Genomic DNA, 14530 nt, shown 5'->3' with positions numbered 1-14530 from the left:
TGACAAAGTTAATGGGGAAACCAGATTCACTTTACAACCATGTTACTAATTTAATAACTGCAGCGATTCACTTAAGAAATGTGGCAAGAAAAGTCATAAAATGGGGCAAAACTCACTTAACAAATTTCTAATTTGAGGCTCAATTGTGGTAGTAAGTTAAGGAGTACCTGTACTTAATCATGCCTGTCAATTTTGTCTATTATCATATCAAATGATTTCAGACTACTTTATAGTGGGTATTACACACTGATTTGTGAATAAAACATAGTTTGTTTATGACTATGATCATTTTGAAGCATCACACTTGGCCAATAAAGAATTCTATTCTATTCTACTCTACTCTTCTATTCTATTTTTCCCTTTTTTGACAGCAGATAGTATCTTTTCAAAGCAAAATCAAATTTATATTTAACTGTAGATTTAGGGCACTGATATTAAAGCAATACTGCTAATAACTAATCCAATTAAATCAACTTGATGCATGAGGAACCTTTGACTATTCTGGTAAAATACGACTAAAGGGTCAATACAAACAGAAAACTCTGAAGCTATAATTTTAAAATAAAGGTGCATTTAAAATAATTTATTTTTCCATTATCCCCACTTTTGAGCATAAATACACACCATCAAATAAAAGCATTGGTAACATAAACTTTATTAACGTTTATTGTCAGAATAATACTAGATTGAAATAATATAGTCCTGTTCACATCATATAAAATCAATTATGAAGTCCAGCGCCACCAAGCCACCTTCATCCTGTCCCACACAGCAGTCAGGGAATCAAAAGCAGGGCGAACATCCAAAATGGTAAACTGATAGTTCTTATCTACATTTCCTCCATCATAATAATCAATAACATATCGGACTTGTGTTCCACAGCGGTCAACAATCCAATCGTGTCTATCAAAAGGAAGTTCATAACTGGAAAGAAATGCAAATCATAATTATGTTTTTCCTATATATATAATATGTAGCTCACATTTGCAATTGTAATTGCAGGGGGTACTATATTACCAATACTGAGTCTTTTATTGAAAACAAAAAAATCTAAGTTTAAGGTTTTTATCCTTTTAAATAGAAAAAAAAATCAACATACCCCATCCAGGATCGTATTCTAGCTCTTGGAGAATATTCCTTAGCTTTCCCTCCAAATCGTACAAGTGTTGGTCCACATGGACAGTCCCTAAAAAACAAGTTTAGAATTGTGTAATAAAAAGCAATGCAGAAAAATAAACTGAATACGTCCTACACAGACATAACTATGACTTAAAAGTCATAGCGAAAGAAATCCCCAATTCAGAAAATAAAATATTGTGTCTTACAAAATGCTCACAAGAAATATCAATTAAAAGCAAATCTCTACAGTTAATAATATATATTAACTCAAGGATTCTATAATATATATTGTATTAATATGGGGAATTAATATTTATATTAATTCTCTGTAGCAACGTATGTTAACTTTATTTTATTTGGAGGGATATTGGAAAATTAAATATCTATCATTTTTGTTAATAGGAAGTTTGTGATTTCCCCCCCCCCAAAAAAAACCCAGCAATATATGTAATATTTTCATTTTCTAGTTTTCATATTAGTTTATTATAGTAACAGAAATACTTATCCAAAAAATAGAAACAAACAAAAATATTTCATTACATTTTTTAAAACATTCTCCTGGCTTTTACAGCTCTGGTTAGAATGTAAGGATAGAGCAGTGAGGAACTGAATAATACATATTGTGCATATGTAGTTTGGCAAGAAATGATGAAGGCCATGCCCCCACATATCTTTTGAGGGAAAGTATGCTTATTGATCTAATTACAATATAAACAATATTCAAACAGTCTGTTAAGAATTCAGGTAGTCCTTGACTTATGGCTGAGTCAGTCATAAGTTGCCATGCGTTTGAGTTTTGATCACGTAACATGAGGATGCTGCAATGGTTATAAATGAGAAAACCAGTTATAAGTCACCTTTTCAGTGCTGTTGTAATTTTAAACAGTCACTAAATGAACTGTTGTAAGTTGAGGAATACTTGTACTGAAAGACAAATTGGATTCTAGGAAGTTAAACTGAATCAATTTGATGTCGTGCTTAAAGCATCAGGCTAGAAATCAGAACACTACAAGTTCTGCCTTAGACACAAAGCTAATTGTGTTACTTTGGACAGACAAACCCTCTCAGTCTAAGAAACACCCCTAAGTGGCAAACTGCTTCTGAAATCCTGCAAACAAAATTGCAAGAACTAGGCCAGGCAGTCACGAAAAGTCAACACTGATTCAAAGATACTGACTTAAAGGAGAGCTATTGATGTTGTATAGGTTGAAAAAAAAAATAGATATCGCTAGAATGTCCAAAATGATTTCTATCAGTTTCCCATTTCTACTATTAGAATATGGGTAGTCCTTGACTTAAAACAGTTTGCTTAGTGACCATTCAAAGCTACGACGACACTGAAAAAAGTGACATGACCATTTTTCATACTTATGACTGTTGCAGCATCCCCATAGTCACATGATTTATATTAGGATGCTTGATAGCTGACTCACATTTATGACATTTGCCGTGTCCTGGAGTCATGTGATGACATTTTTGTGATCCTCTGACAATCAAAGTCAATGGGGAAACCAGATTCACTTAACAACCACATTACTAATTTAACAACTGCAAGGATTCTCTTAACAAATGAGGCAAGAAAAGTTGCAAAATGGAGCAAACATCACTTAACAAATTTCTCACTTAGCAACATACATTTTGGGCTCAATTGTGGTCGTAAGTTGACAACTCCTGGTATTTTTTTTTTTCAGAACACATCCAGACATGCAAATCGGAAAGCATTATCATTTAAGATTGTATATATACTTGCCTAAGATGAAGTAATTCCCATTTTAAAATTTCTTTCCAAGTCTGTTCATTGTTCCGGTTATGAATTTTGATAATATTAGACATATCTTCTGGGTTCATGTCATCATCTTTCCATCTCCATCTAATAAAAAGCAATACTGAAAAAGTTAGCAAGACAAAGAGGTAAGGTATTTATGGGGTATTTGCTAGTATAATGCGTGACCCGACAAATGCGTGCCGACAAAACCACCGCGACAAAACGGCGACATTGAAAGCATGCCCACTAAAGCGCGCCAACAAAACCGCCCCGACAAAAGCGCGATTAGGGTTTTTAGGTTAGGACTAGGGTTAGGGTAAGGATTAGGGTAAGTGTTAGGGTTGTTACCGTTGTTTTTGCGTTGTTTTGTCGGCGCGCATTTGTCGATGCGCTTTAGTGGGCGAGCTTTCAACATCGCCGTTTTGTCACGGCGGTTTTATCGGCGCGCATTTGTCAGGCGTGCATTTGTCGGTGAACTGTATAATGTAAGATTTAAGATGTTGGGATGGACTGGAAAGATCCATGTTCATGTCTTCATTTGACCACTGAGTTTGATGAGTGACTTTGGGCCAGTTCACTGCTTCTCAACCAAGTTATTTTCTACAACTGCTGTTGTGTAGAGGCAGTATTACATAATCTTCCATTCCCTGAAGAAAGCGGGGATGTAAATATAATAAATATCTCAGTCTCCTCCTCCTTCTTTCACTCTAATTGGGGGGAAAATTGTGCTGACCTTAAACATTGAATCAAGATTAACTTCTCCCTACTCCACTTTTACTAAACGTACAATAAGTGGTTGTGCAATTTAGGAAGCAAGTACAAAGTTCATAAATAATGTTACATAAAGAAACTACTAAGGAAGATTTTGAGCCAGTTTGGTATCGTGGTAATTGTATCAGGCTAGAAATTGGAAGACTTGGCGGTTCTAGTCCTAGCTTAAGCACAAAGCCAGCTGGGTGACCATCTCTTTTAGCCCTAGGAAAAAGGCAATGACAAATCACTTCTGAAATCTTGCCAATAAAACTGCAGGGAGCCATCCAGGCAGACACCAGTAACGCTGGTTCGAAGGTGTGGATACTGGTTCGAAGGTGTGGACACATGCACTCATGTATATATACACACATTTAAAAGAAGATTTTAGGTGATTTTTAAAGCTTAATAAATGTAAACAACAAAGCCAATTAACATTTACCTTGCAAATCTGCCCCAAATTCCAGATAGGTTGGGGCATGGATAGGGAGAAAAAAAATTCCAATGCTGCTACATTATTACAACACTAATAATAACGTAGCAATTATTATCTATATAAAATTACAACGCAATTTTAAAATAAGAACTCTTGATCACCTGGAATCAAACTGTCAGCAATAAAGAGCCAGTTCAAAAGCTAAGATTTGATGAATTTTGTTAAGTTTTTGGTACTAAAGTTTGTTTTCAATTAATCTTTTTGGCAACTGTACAAGCATAAATTCATAAAAGGAGACACTCAATATTTTTGGAATTTAACAATACATTAACAGCATAATCTCTTAACCTCAAATCTCTGGTGCTTCATAAGAACATTCAACCAATAAAGTGCTACCAATGGATATTATTAAAGCAGGCATATCAGTGTACTTTCAAAACTACTGCTTCTCCAGCTTAAGAAAAATTACAACCAATTTTTCTGACTGACTTCTAGAAAGTCCAATTAACCTGAAGAATTCTTATATATTCCAAAAATCCTGTATATCATCCAAACTATTTTTCTATCATTTTTAATTGATAATGAATTGTGGGTTTAACCTCCAGAAATCTCTAATAAACTGCAGCGGTTTGGAAGCAGCTAAGAAATCTGGACCAAAGGAGGAATGCAAAAATTATTTTAACTGAATATACTGCTATTCTAAACATGAAAATATACTATTTTGAGTAAATTATATTCCTTTTGTAATCTTTCAAAAATATCATGTGTAAATAACTGAGTGACAGTAACTATGTCATTTCTACTCATATTTTACAAAAAAAAATCCTTTCTCATCATTTTTAGGTAAAAGTGTTTCCAAAAAATCATTTTTTGAAGAATTTCAGTAAAATGTTACAATAGGAAGATATGAGAGTGATTTTTTTGTTTCTATGCATATTATTATTCTGCAAAACTAATATCAAACTAAATTTATAATTCACTTACCCTTTTCTGAGCATTGCATTCCAAAACATTTGTTCTGAGGGATAAACCCATTTTTGTTCTGAATTAGCTCTAGGAATAGTTGACTCTTCTCTTACTGTAGATAATTGAAAAGGTTGCCCAGGGGATGGTTGTTGATTAGGAGGTGGCATCTAAATAAAATATTAAAAACATAAAGTTAGAGAAGCAAATACAGTATATATAATAATAAGTATTTTTTCTCAATTATCAACTTGCTCCATTACCTTTCAATTTAGGAAAAATAAGTTTAATTCTGGTATGTTGTTTTGACTAGAAGCCAAATACTCTGAATGGACCAACATGTTTGTCTTTTAGTACTCCATGCAGATTTTTCCTAATTCTGAGATTGCCTAATTTATGCAGCTGCAGTTTTTCAACTACTTCCTTTCTATATTTGTAGATAGGTTTCTGCAAATCAAAGACCAATTCTTAACAATTCTGGGTATCCCCTTCTTTTCAACTGAGATGCTTTTTTGGAACTATAACGTATCTTACAGATTAGCAAGAAATATAAACAATTGGGAACAGTAGAGATAAAAACTGAAATTAAATATAACTAAAATTTAATTAGGAATAGAAAAAATGATGTAATGCTGAAAGCTTTAATATATGGAAGCTACATTCCTATATACTTGTTATGCATTATTAAATATAATGAAAGTATCTCCGATGCCAAACTGTTAAAACAGCCGTGACATGCTCTTAGTTTAAAAAAGGCACTGAAAGACTGCATATTCACCTTGAGAGGAATAATTTCTCCTTTTTCTCATATTAAAAATAATTTTGAAGGGACGGTAATCCTGCACTTAAGGTTTTTGGAAGCTGTTTGCAACATTAGAATTTCATGTTATATGCCTCTCAAGTTAAACTAATAACATTTCATCAATCTCTGAGTTCACCTAGCCAAATCATTAGAAACTAGCCAAATTCTTATTCAAAAATGAATACAGGGACTGTCACAAATATCTAAACTTAGTGGCACAATCAATTACTTGAAAAATGGCTTTTCCAAAATTATGCCAGTTGTGTTTTGAAAAAGGCAGATATAAAGAAAGGAATATATCTGGATCATTTCTAAGGACAGCCAGGTACAATGTTTTCAGCAGGAAAAATTGTGTTCATCTTTGATAGTTATTAAATAGTTTAATTTAGTCTCAGTTACAATATGACAAATGGAAGCATTAAGATTTTAAGAACTTATTTTGAAAGCCGAAACAGAGTAATAGCAAAATAACACCTAATCTTACAAAACATCTCTTTTGTAATTGATAGTGCACTGGAGGAACAAGACTGAAGTTACCATGTTCCTAGGATCAATATTTTCTTCTGTATGAGATTTAGCAGGACATTGTACATATTCATACGCTCTTTCTTGGTGTGCAGGGACAGGTGGATTCTGCTTCTCACTGGAACTGTCACCGGATTTCATTGGAGAGGCTGAAACAGCAAAAAAGTATTAAAACTCCAGATGTTAATCTACATACATACTAGGAGTAAAAACTTAATTCTGTAATGCAACTTCTCATCTCTATTTCAGATTAGCAAGGCCTATGGTACCCATTTTACTCTTTAATGTTCTTCCAAACCATTAGAAACAAGCCAGAAATTTTACCTCTGAGCTATTTGACTTCAATGGCCAAATTTAGCTTTCCTCTAAATTAAGGAGGGATAAAGAAGTACCACGCAGAAATTATAGCCCATTTCTACAACTAAATGGAGTTTTTCATGCTTATCAGTCAGTAGCTAAATACTTATAATGAAAATGTGTATATGGCTCCTGTTCTTTAAAAAAGATCTCTATTCCTGAAAAAAATGCCTGGTTAGTTTAATAAGAGTGAACAGTCACCTTCCACGTTCTTCTGATGCATGGGACATTGTGAGATTTCACTTTGAGGCTGTTCTGACACAGTCTGAATTGTAGTTAACGGAGAGGATGCAGATAAACCCATGACAATCTTGACTTTCTGCTTTACTTTAAATTACTGGATAGATCATCTGAAATTCAAATCAATATAATTTACAGACAACAACAAAATACTTACAAATAATATGCCTAACAGAAGAAATATTAAAAACATTGCATCAATTATAAAATGGATCACCCTTAAAAATACTAGAATATTTTAGAATATTCTAAACAACTATTTCCATCATAAGTAAATATATTAATTCTCCCCAATATTTTATTTGTTCCTTAAACTCCCAGTTTCTTTCTTTTTCAGGATTGAATCCATTCAATTTTTTTTATCTTCCTCTTCAGCTGAGTCTATTCATTCTTCCTCCATGTTTCTTTCACAATTTATCTTCAATCATTCTCTCTGTATCATCAAACAATTTCATGCACTTATTTTATTTTTGTCACTTTTTTATAGTTGGTAGTTATCATCCATTTAATGTTTTACCATACATTTAAGAAGTTAGGGATTTTAGTTTATTTCAACAAACTTTCAATCCTTAAAACAGATAAAGTTATCTTTCAAATTTATCAAAATAAATGCCCGTTCAAAGGCATTTAGAGAGATTGTCATCTCTACATATTACAATTAATTCTGTAACTCAACAACACACAGTATGAAGAATAGTTTTCTTTTACATTTCATGTAGGTTCCAAAACTTAATTTCACTGGATAATCTTAGATGCAGTCCAATTCCTTCACACAATGCACATTAATATCAACCATCTTAAACATATTTCCCTAAATTAAAAATCTCAAGGACTACAATATTTCCTAAGCATTACTTTGTCATGTATCCATCATTATTTGCATGGAGACTTTTAGAAATGTATTGAGGGCTACATAGGGGCAGAGAATTGGGGGAAGGAGATTGTAAACAAAACAAAAAATAGATATGTCCAGAATAAAAACTCTTTGCATAATTTCACTCACTTTTTTACATAAATTGATTTAAGCTACATCACTTCACATTTTATCAAGTTCTAAAAACACTAAGTTTATTTGTTAATGACTGGTTGCAACTGGGGCTAAACTAAGTTCCCTCCTCTAACTACTCTTTTTTGGTACTTCTTTCAACTTTATAATCTTTTTAAGGTTCAGCAACCAGAATAGTACATTGTGTACAAAATGGGTCACATTCAGAATTTTATGCCATTATGGTAGTACTTTTTAAAATCCTTTAAATCTTTTTCCTAAGCAAACTATGCCAATGCATTTATCAAGCTATGATCCAAGATCTCTTTTCCAGTCAATGGTTAGCTCAGATCTCACTGAGGACACTTTACATATATATTTTTCAGTTACTATTCTCAGAATGTACTCATGGGAAAGGGAAATTATTCGTTACTTTACTGAATAATTATTGTTATTAATTTTCATATACAGGACAGATGAATTTTTTTATCAAGGCATTTATCTTCATTTTAGAAAAGCTTTCAGATCATTAGCAATTGCCTTTTTGATTAATTGGTACTCTGTTTAAAAGCTTTTTTAATAAGCTGAGTTAATGGCTATACAATTTAGTCATAGTTTCAACTATTTTTCTGGAATCTCATAATTGTTTTGATGTATTATACTTAGCCAGAAAATACATACAAAATGTTCCATGCCTGAACCACTCCATCCATTAAGTAGCTAGACTTGGTGGTCTATGTACAAACAAAAACATGCACGCTTTGCTTGTTTTAATCCATATACAGTATTAAAATGTTACAAGGATCAAAATACAGTTATTCCAGGAAGAAATGGGAAGGATATAGCGAAAAAAGGCAAAATTATAGATTTCTTTGGAAATGAAACCGGGAGTGGAAACAACAAGTAAGGGAGGAAAAGGTGGGAGAAAAAGAAAATACTGTGCAATTCAGGGTACTGGCATCCTGGTAGGATGTCATGCTAGGACTGGGGTGTCAAACTCGCAGCCCACATGTCAGTTGCATCACATACTGGCCCCAGTCCCACCCGCTTTAGCAAAGGGGGGGAAAGTCCAAATACGTCATGTGATGCTGCTGTGAGTTTGACACCCCTATGTTAGGACATTGGCAACAATAATCGACAGAATGCAAGGGAGGAAAGGTATTAGGAGATGACAGAATAGGTGGCTCTGTGAGATAGATATGCCACCCATGATTATTGGTAACAGTGGAGGGGAGGGACAAGCAGAAGGGAAAAACTTGGAAAAACTGAATAGGACAGGGCTGGGTGCAAGTTATGAAGAAATGGGGAGAAGGGTAACATTACTAGCCTTCCCTACTTTCTGTATAAAGCCACTTTGTGATACCTCTGACTGCTTCAGTCAAGTAACTCTAGAGTTTGAAAAATAGGACAATTCCCATTTCATGACTGCCCCATTAGCTACCATAGATTCCCCCCCCCAAAAAAATGGAAAATAAAAACACTTTAAATTAATTAAAATAATATAACTTGTTAGATGTAACTACACATATGTTTTCAACTAGTATTAGAAACACAAGCAACACGAGAAAAGTATCAGGAATACTAAGATATTAATAGAATTATAACATGAAGCTTCAAGGATTGAACAAATCAAATTTGATCACTTGTTAAATAATTTCCCCAACACAGAATAATGCTTCCTTTCCAATTAGGCCACCATCAAGCCAGAGCTTGGAACAACTCGAAACAAGCAGTGCAAGATCGGAAGGCATGGAGACACCTGGCCCATAAAATTGCCAAGATTTGTACACAATGGAATGGATATAGCAATAGCACTTAGACTTATATACTGCTTTACAGTGCTTTACAGCCATCTCTAAGTCAGCATATTGCCGCCAACAATTTGGGTCCTCATTTTACCAACCTCAGAAGGATGGAAGGCTGAGTCAACCTTGTCTCAATATCATCATCCTTATCCAATTAGGTATTTTGAAACATGTGAAAGATGAGGTCCAAATCCGGACAATCCTAGGCAGTCATGACAACTATTCACTAGGATAGTGTGTAAGAAACACAAAATGAAGGCAGTAATAGAGGTACCTATGAGAAATGAAATATGAAAATTAAAATGGGGAAGAAACCAGATTTGGGGGAAGAGGAGTCTACATCTGCATCAAAAAAATAGTTACATCAAGACTGTAGAATTTTTAACTAATCTCTTTATCGACATTTTAACCCATATAAAAAAACTCCTAAAACCCTCACCCTTTCATCTCACAACATAGCCACCATAAGCAGCGCTTTCAAAGGCGTGGATATGAGTTTATACAGGTAGTCGACTTACAATAGTTTGCTTCATGAATGGTACTGGAAAAAGTGACTTATGACCATTTTCCTCTTATGACCATTTCAGCATTTGTTTGTTTGCTTGTTTGTTTGTTGGATTTATATGCCGCCCTTCTCCCAAGGACTCAGGGCAGCGTACAACATTTTAAAAAAAAAACACATATTACAAAAGTTAAAAAAAATAGATTATCCAAAAAACAAACCCAATTAAGATTAACAATAACATTTTTAAAATAAAGTTGATTAACAATGATCAATAATTTATTTTGTTTTGTTCAGGCCAGGCTGGCTTGTGGGAAAAGCCAACTTTTTAGGGCACATCGGAAGGACCGGAGGTCGAGGATTATACGAAGCTCCGGGGGCAGCTCATTCCAGAGGGAAGGCGCTCCCACAGAAAAGGCTCGTCCCCTGGGGGTCGCTAGCCGACACTGTCTGGCCGACAGCACCCTGAAGTGACCCACTTTGTGGGATCGCACTGGACAGTGGGAGGCTACCGGTGGCAATAGGTGGTCTCGCAGGTATCCTGGGCCTAAGCCATGGAGTGCTTTAAAAATCATAATTAGTACCATGATCACACGATTTACATTCAGATGCTTGACAACTGACTCACATTAATGACGGTTGCTGTGTCCCAGACTCATGTGATTCCCTCCGAATTCCATCCGCCGGCCAGTGTCGACTGGCGACTACCCGGAGGAGGGCCTTCTCTGTGGCTGCTCCGACCCTCTGGAACGAACTCCCCGTGGAGATTCGTACCCTCACCACCCTCCAGGCCTTCCGCATAGCCCTTAAAACCTGGCTGTTCCGACAGGCCTGGGGCTAAAGACTCGCTGCCCCACTTTGAATGGTATGACTGTTGTGCTTTTTTAATTATGCATGGTTTTTATGTTTTTTGTAACTTTGTTTGTTTTCCCCCTCCCTTTGAGTTGTGAGCCGCCCTGGGTCCCTTCAGGGAAAGGGGCGGCATACAAATAAATTAAAATGAAATGAAATGAAATTTTTTTTGGGCGGGGGGGGGGACGACCTCCTGACAAACAAAGTCAGCGGGGAAGCCAGATTCAATTAACAACCATGTTTCTAATTTAACAACTGCAGTGATCCACTTAACCCAGCGGTCTCCAAACCTTGGCAACTTTAAGACTTGTGGACTTCAACTCCCAGAGTTCCTCAGCCAGCAAAGCTGGCTGAGGAACTCTGGGAGTTGAAGTCCACAGGTCTTAAAGTTGCCAAGCTTGGAGACCACTGAGTCTTAACCAAGTCGGCAAGAAAAATCATAAAATAGGGCAAAAAACTTCATCTCGCCAATTTCTCACTTTGCCACATACATTTTGGTGCCCAATTGTGGTCGTAGGTCGAGGACTATCTGTACTTATGTAACCATGGAGAAAAAAAATTATCTCCTTTCTTGCCTCAGCTGGGTCGACCCAAGGTCACCTTGTTAAAAAACAGGCCGACTTCTAGCCTGACGCTAATCATGAATACTTTTAATTCGACACATACAGGATGGCCACCGGCTTCTGTCTCAAAACCAACGGGTTTTTTTTCCCCCCCTAGCAATTTAGGCTCATTTTATCCCCTCCTATCAAGAGTTTTCGGCTTCCTTTCCCCGCCTCAGTCCCCGAGGCGGAGAGAAGGCGTCCGCCAGCTCCGGTTCCTGACCCGGGTTTCGGGGCGGGAGGAAGGAAGAAACTGAAGCCGACGTGTCACCCCAAATGACAGCCGGTTTATCTCCTTGTAGCCTCCCCTCCATCTATTACAGAGGAAAGCCTGCCCTCATCCCCCCCCCCCGCCTCAACTCGGCTAAAGAAAACCGCTAAAAGAGACGTCGGCGCGCGCTTTTTTTGTCCCGCGCTCGTCCTCGTTTCACGCGGGGAGGCGGGAAAGGAAAAAAAAAATGGACGAGGCGCATTAAATTACCTCAGCTCTAAAATCTCCGGAGCCCGGTTTCCCTCAGAAACTCACCTCACGGCTCTCGCGAGAATGGGACGTCCTGCGGTTGGGCGGAGCTTTAAAAAACGAACGTCGAATTAGACGAAAGGGGGGCGGGGGGCGGAGAAGGAGGCGTTGGGCGGGGTTTTGGAAGAGCGCCAATCGGCGGAGAGGGAGGAGGGGAGGTCTCCAACCTTGTCAACTTTAAGCCTGGCGGACTTCAACTCCCAGAATTCCCTAGCCGGCAAAGCTTACAATTAACGCGAGAGGCGTGTGGTGAGTTTCTTACAATAGTAAGCTTTGCAAAGCTGGTGTGCTGGGGAATTCTGGGAGTTGAAGTCCGCCAGGCTTAAAGTTGACAAGGTTGGCTTTAGAAGAAGAATCTTGTAGTTCGTTTCCACGGTAACCGTGGACTGTGCTTGCTTTAGGTCGCGCCTGCGCAAAATGGTGGGTTGGGGGGGGGCGTGTAAGGTGTTTGCTTAGTCGTCTATGGCAGTGGTCTCCAACCTTGGCAACTTTAAGACCTGTGGACTTCAACTCCCAGAGTTCCTCAGCCAGCTTTGCAAAGCTTACTATTGTAAGAAACTCACCGCACGCCTCTCGCGAGAATTGTAAGCTTTGCTGGCTGAGGAACTCTGGGAGTTGAAGTCCACAAGTCTTAAAGTTGCCAAGGTTGGAGACCACTGGTCTATGGAGATTCTCAAGTCATCCAAGGATCCCAAAGTCGCTTGTTCAAGAAGCGACTGGACTTTCTGAGTTTCCTTTGAAGACGTTTTGCTTCTCATCCAAGAAGCTTCTTCAACTCTTTCTGAGGAAGCTTCTTGGATGAGAAGCGAAAAGTCTTCAAAGAAAAAAATAGAAAGTCCAATTGCCTTTTGAAAAAAGCACTTTTGGGTGTTTTCCTGTCCATTTCCACTTATTTTAGACTAGAGAGGAAAGGACTTAATTTGAGCTCAGCTTTCCAATAATAGAATGAAGATATACAGTATATATGAAGTTCTTGAAAGAAAAGAAAAAAAATAGCAGAGCTTTTTGCTTTTTCTGCTTTCTGGCCGCTTTCCACAAAAATTGTTTTGTCAGCCAATCAAAGAAGGGAAGGACAAAAATGTTTAGTTTACAGGACTGTTTGGTGGCTTTTAAAACTATGACATGTTTTCCCGATTTAGAAAAAAAATATATGCATCTGCACACGGTGGGATAAATTGTCTGGTGGGCGAGTTTGGGCCAATCTCTCCAATCCAGTCTACCTCTCAGGAGAAAATAGGAGTACTAGGTATGCTTGCTATCTTGAGCTGATCAAAACATATAGCAATAGCAGTTAGACTTATATACCGCTTCATAGGGTTTTCAGCCCTCTCTAAGCGGTTTACAGAGTCAGCATATCGCCCCCACAGTCTGGGTCCTCATTTCACCCACCTCGGAAGGATGGAAGGCTGAGTCAACCTTGAGCCGGTGAGATTTGAACCGCCGAACTGCAGATAACAGTCAGCTGAAGTGGCCTGCAGTACTTCACCCTAACCACTGCGCCACCTCGACTCTATATTTTAAAAGGAGAGATAATGATATTAGAAAGAAGAAAAATAACTCGTGGCACCACAAATTAGACAAAGTAACAGAAAATTTAAAAAAAAACTGAGATGCTCTGGGTCTTTAGATAACCATTGGTCAAATAACACCCCAGACTTAGCAGTTATTAATAAGAAAGACAACATTGCAATACCTGAAGGCAGCAAAATGAGATAGTCCTCGACTTAACAACAGTTCACATAGCGACCATTTGAAGTTACAACAGCACTGAAAAAAGGGAGACCTTTTTTCAGATTTATGACCGTTGCAGCGTCTCCATGGTCGCGTGATTTACATGCAGATGCTTGACAGCTGACTCACATTTATGACAGTTGCAGTGTCCTGGGGTCATGTGATCACCTTTTGCAACCTTCTGACAAGCAAAGTTGTTGTGACTCAGCAGAAGTTTGCTGTGAGTTGAGTCGGGATGCAGGAATGTTGCTCCAGCTGTTGCTCGTTAGTGTCGTTTTCTGGAGATAAAAGGACTGATGGTGCCACGCCCTGGTTGCAGAAGTCAACGTTCGTTCGTGGTTCGTCGTTCATCGGTCGTGGTTTGTTTGTGAGAAGCACTTGGATAAGTGATTTGCTTTCTTTCTGTAAGCCTGGTTTTGCTGTAAGAGCTCTTTGTTTTTGCATTCTGCTGCGTAACCTTTTTGCCAGAGACTTTATTTGTGTTTATTTTGGGCTCACAGCCAGCGTGAGCCAGGACTGATAAAGTTATTTCCTTTTAAGTCTGTCTGACTCTCGTCTGTGAGCGAGCATAGAAGG

At 37.5% G+C, this 14530-nt stretch overlaps 1 protein-coding gene across 3 annotated transcripts; it reads right to left on the bottom strand.

Annotated features, from left to right (window-relative positions):
• Positions 1–637: 637 nt before the first annotated feature.
• Positions 638–12312, bottom strand: HCCS (holocytochrome c synthase). 3 transcript variants are annotated; one of them, XM_087719287.1, is made up of 8 exons: positions 12185–12266; positions 9846–10021; positions 6919–7067; positions 6373–6509; positions 5055–5203; positions 2870–2989; positions 1100–1186; positions 638–924 (listed from the first exon to the last, which is right to left on the bottom strand). In XM_087719287.1, the coding sequence occupies exons 3-8, from the start codon at positions 7019–7021 to the stop codon at positions 726–728; spliced, it is 795 nt and encodes a 264-aa protein (XP_087575413.1). In that variant the 5' UTR covers positions 7022–7067; positions 9846–10021; positions 12185–12266; the 3' UTR covers positions 638–725. The 3 variants fall into 3 exon arrangements, with proteins under 3 accessions (XP_087575413.1, XP_087575414.1, XP_013917321.2); XM_087719288.1 differs by lacking the exon at positions 9846–10021 and having other exon boundaries at positions 12230–12312; XM_014061846.2 differs by lacking the exon at positions 9846–10021 and having other exon boundaries at positions 12185–12254.
• Between the last annotated feature and the right edge of the window lie 2218 nt (positions 12313–14530).

This window comes from Thamnophis sirtalis, unplaced genomic scaffold (genome assembly GCF_051295495.1).
Source record: "Thamnophis sirtalis isolate CommonGarterSnake01/CBP01778 unplaced genomic scaffold, rThaSir2_p1.2 scaffold_7, whole genome shotgun sequence".
Classification (NCBI taxonomy): domain Eukaryota; kingdom Metazoa; phylum Chordata; class Lepidosauria; order Squamata; family Natricidae; genus Thamnophis; species Thamnophis sirtalis.
Note: the sequence above shows the minus strand (reverse complement) of the source record. Positions and strands in the feature narration are given on the sequence as shown.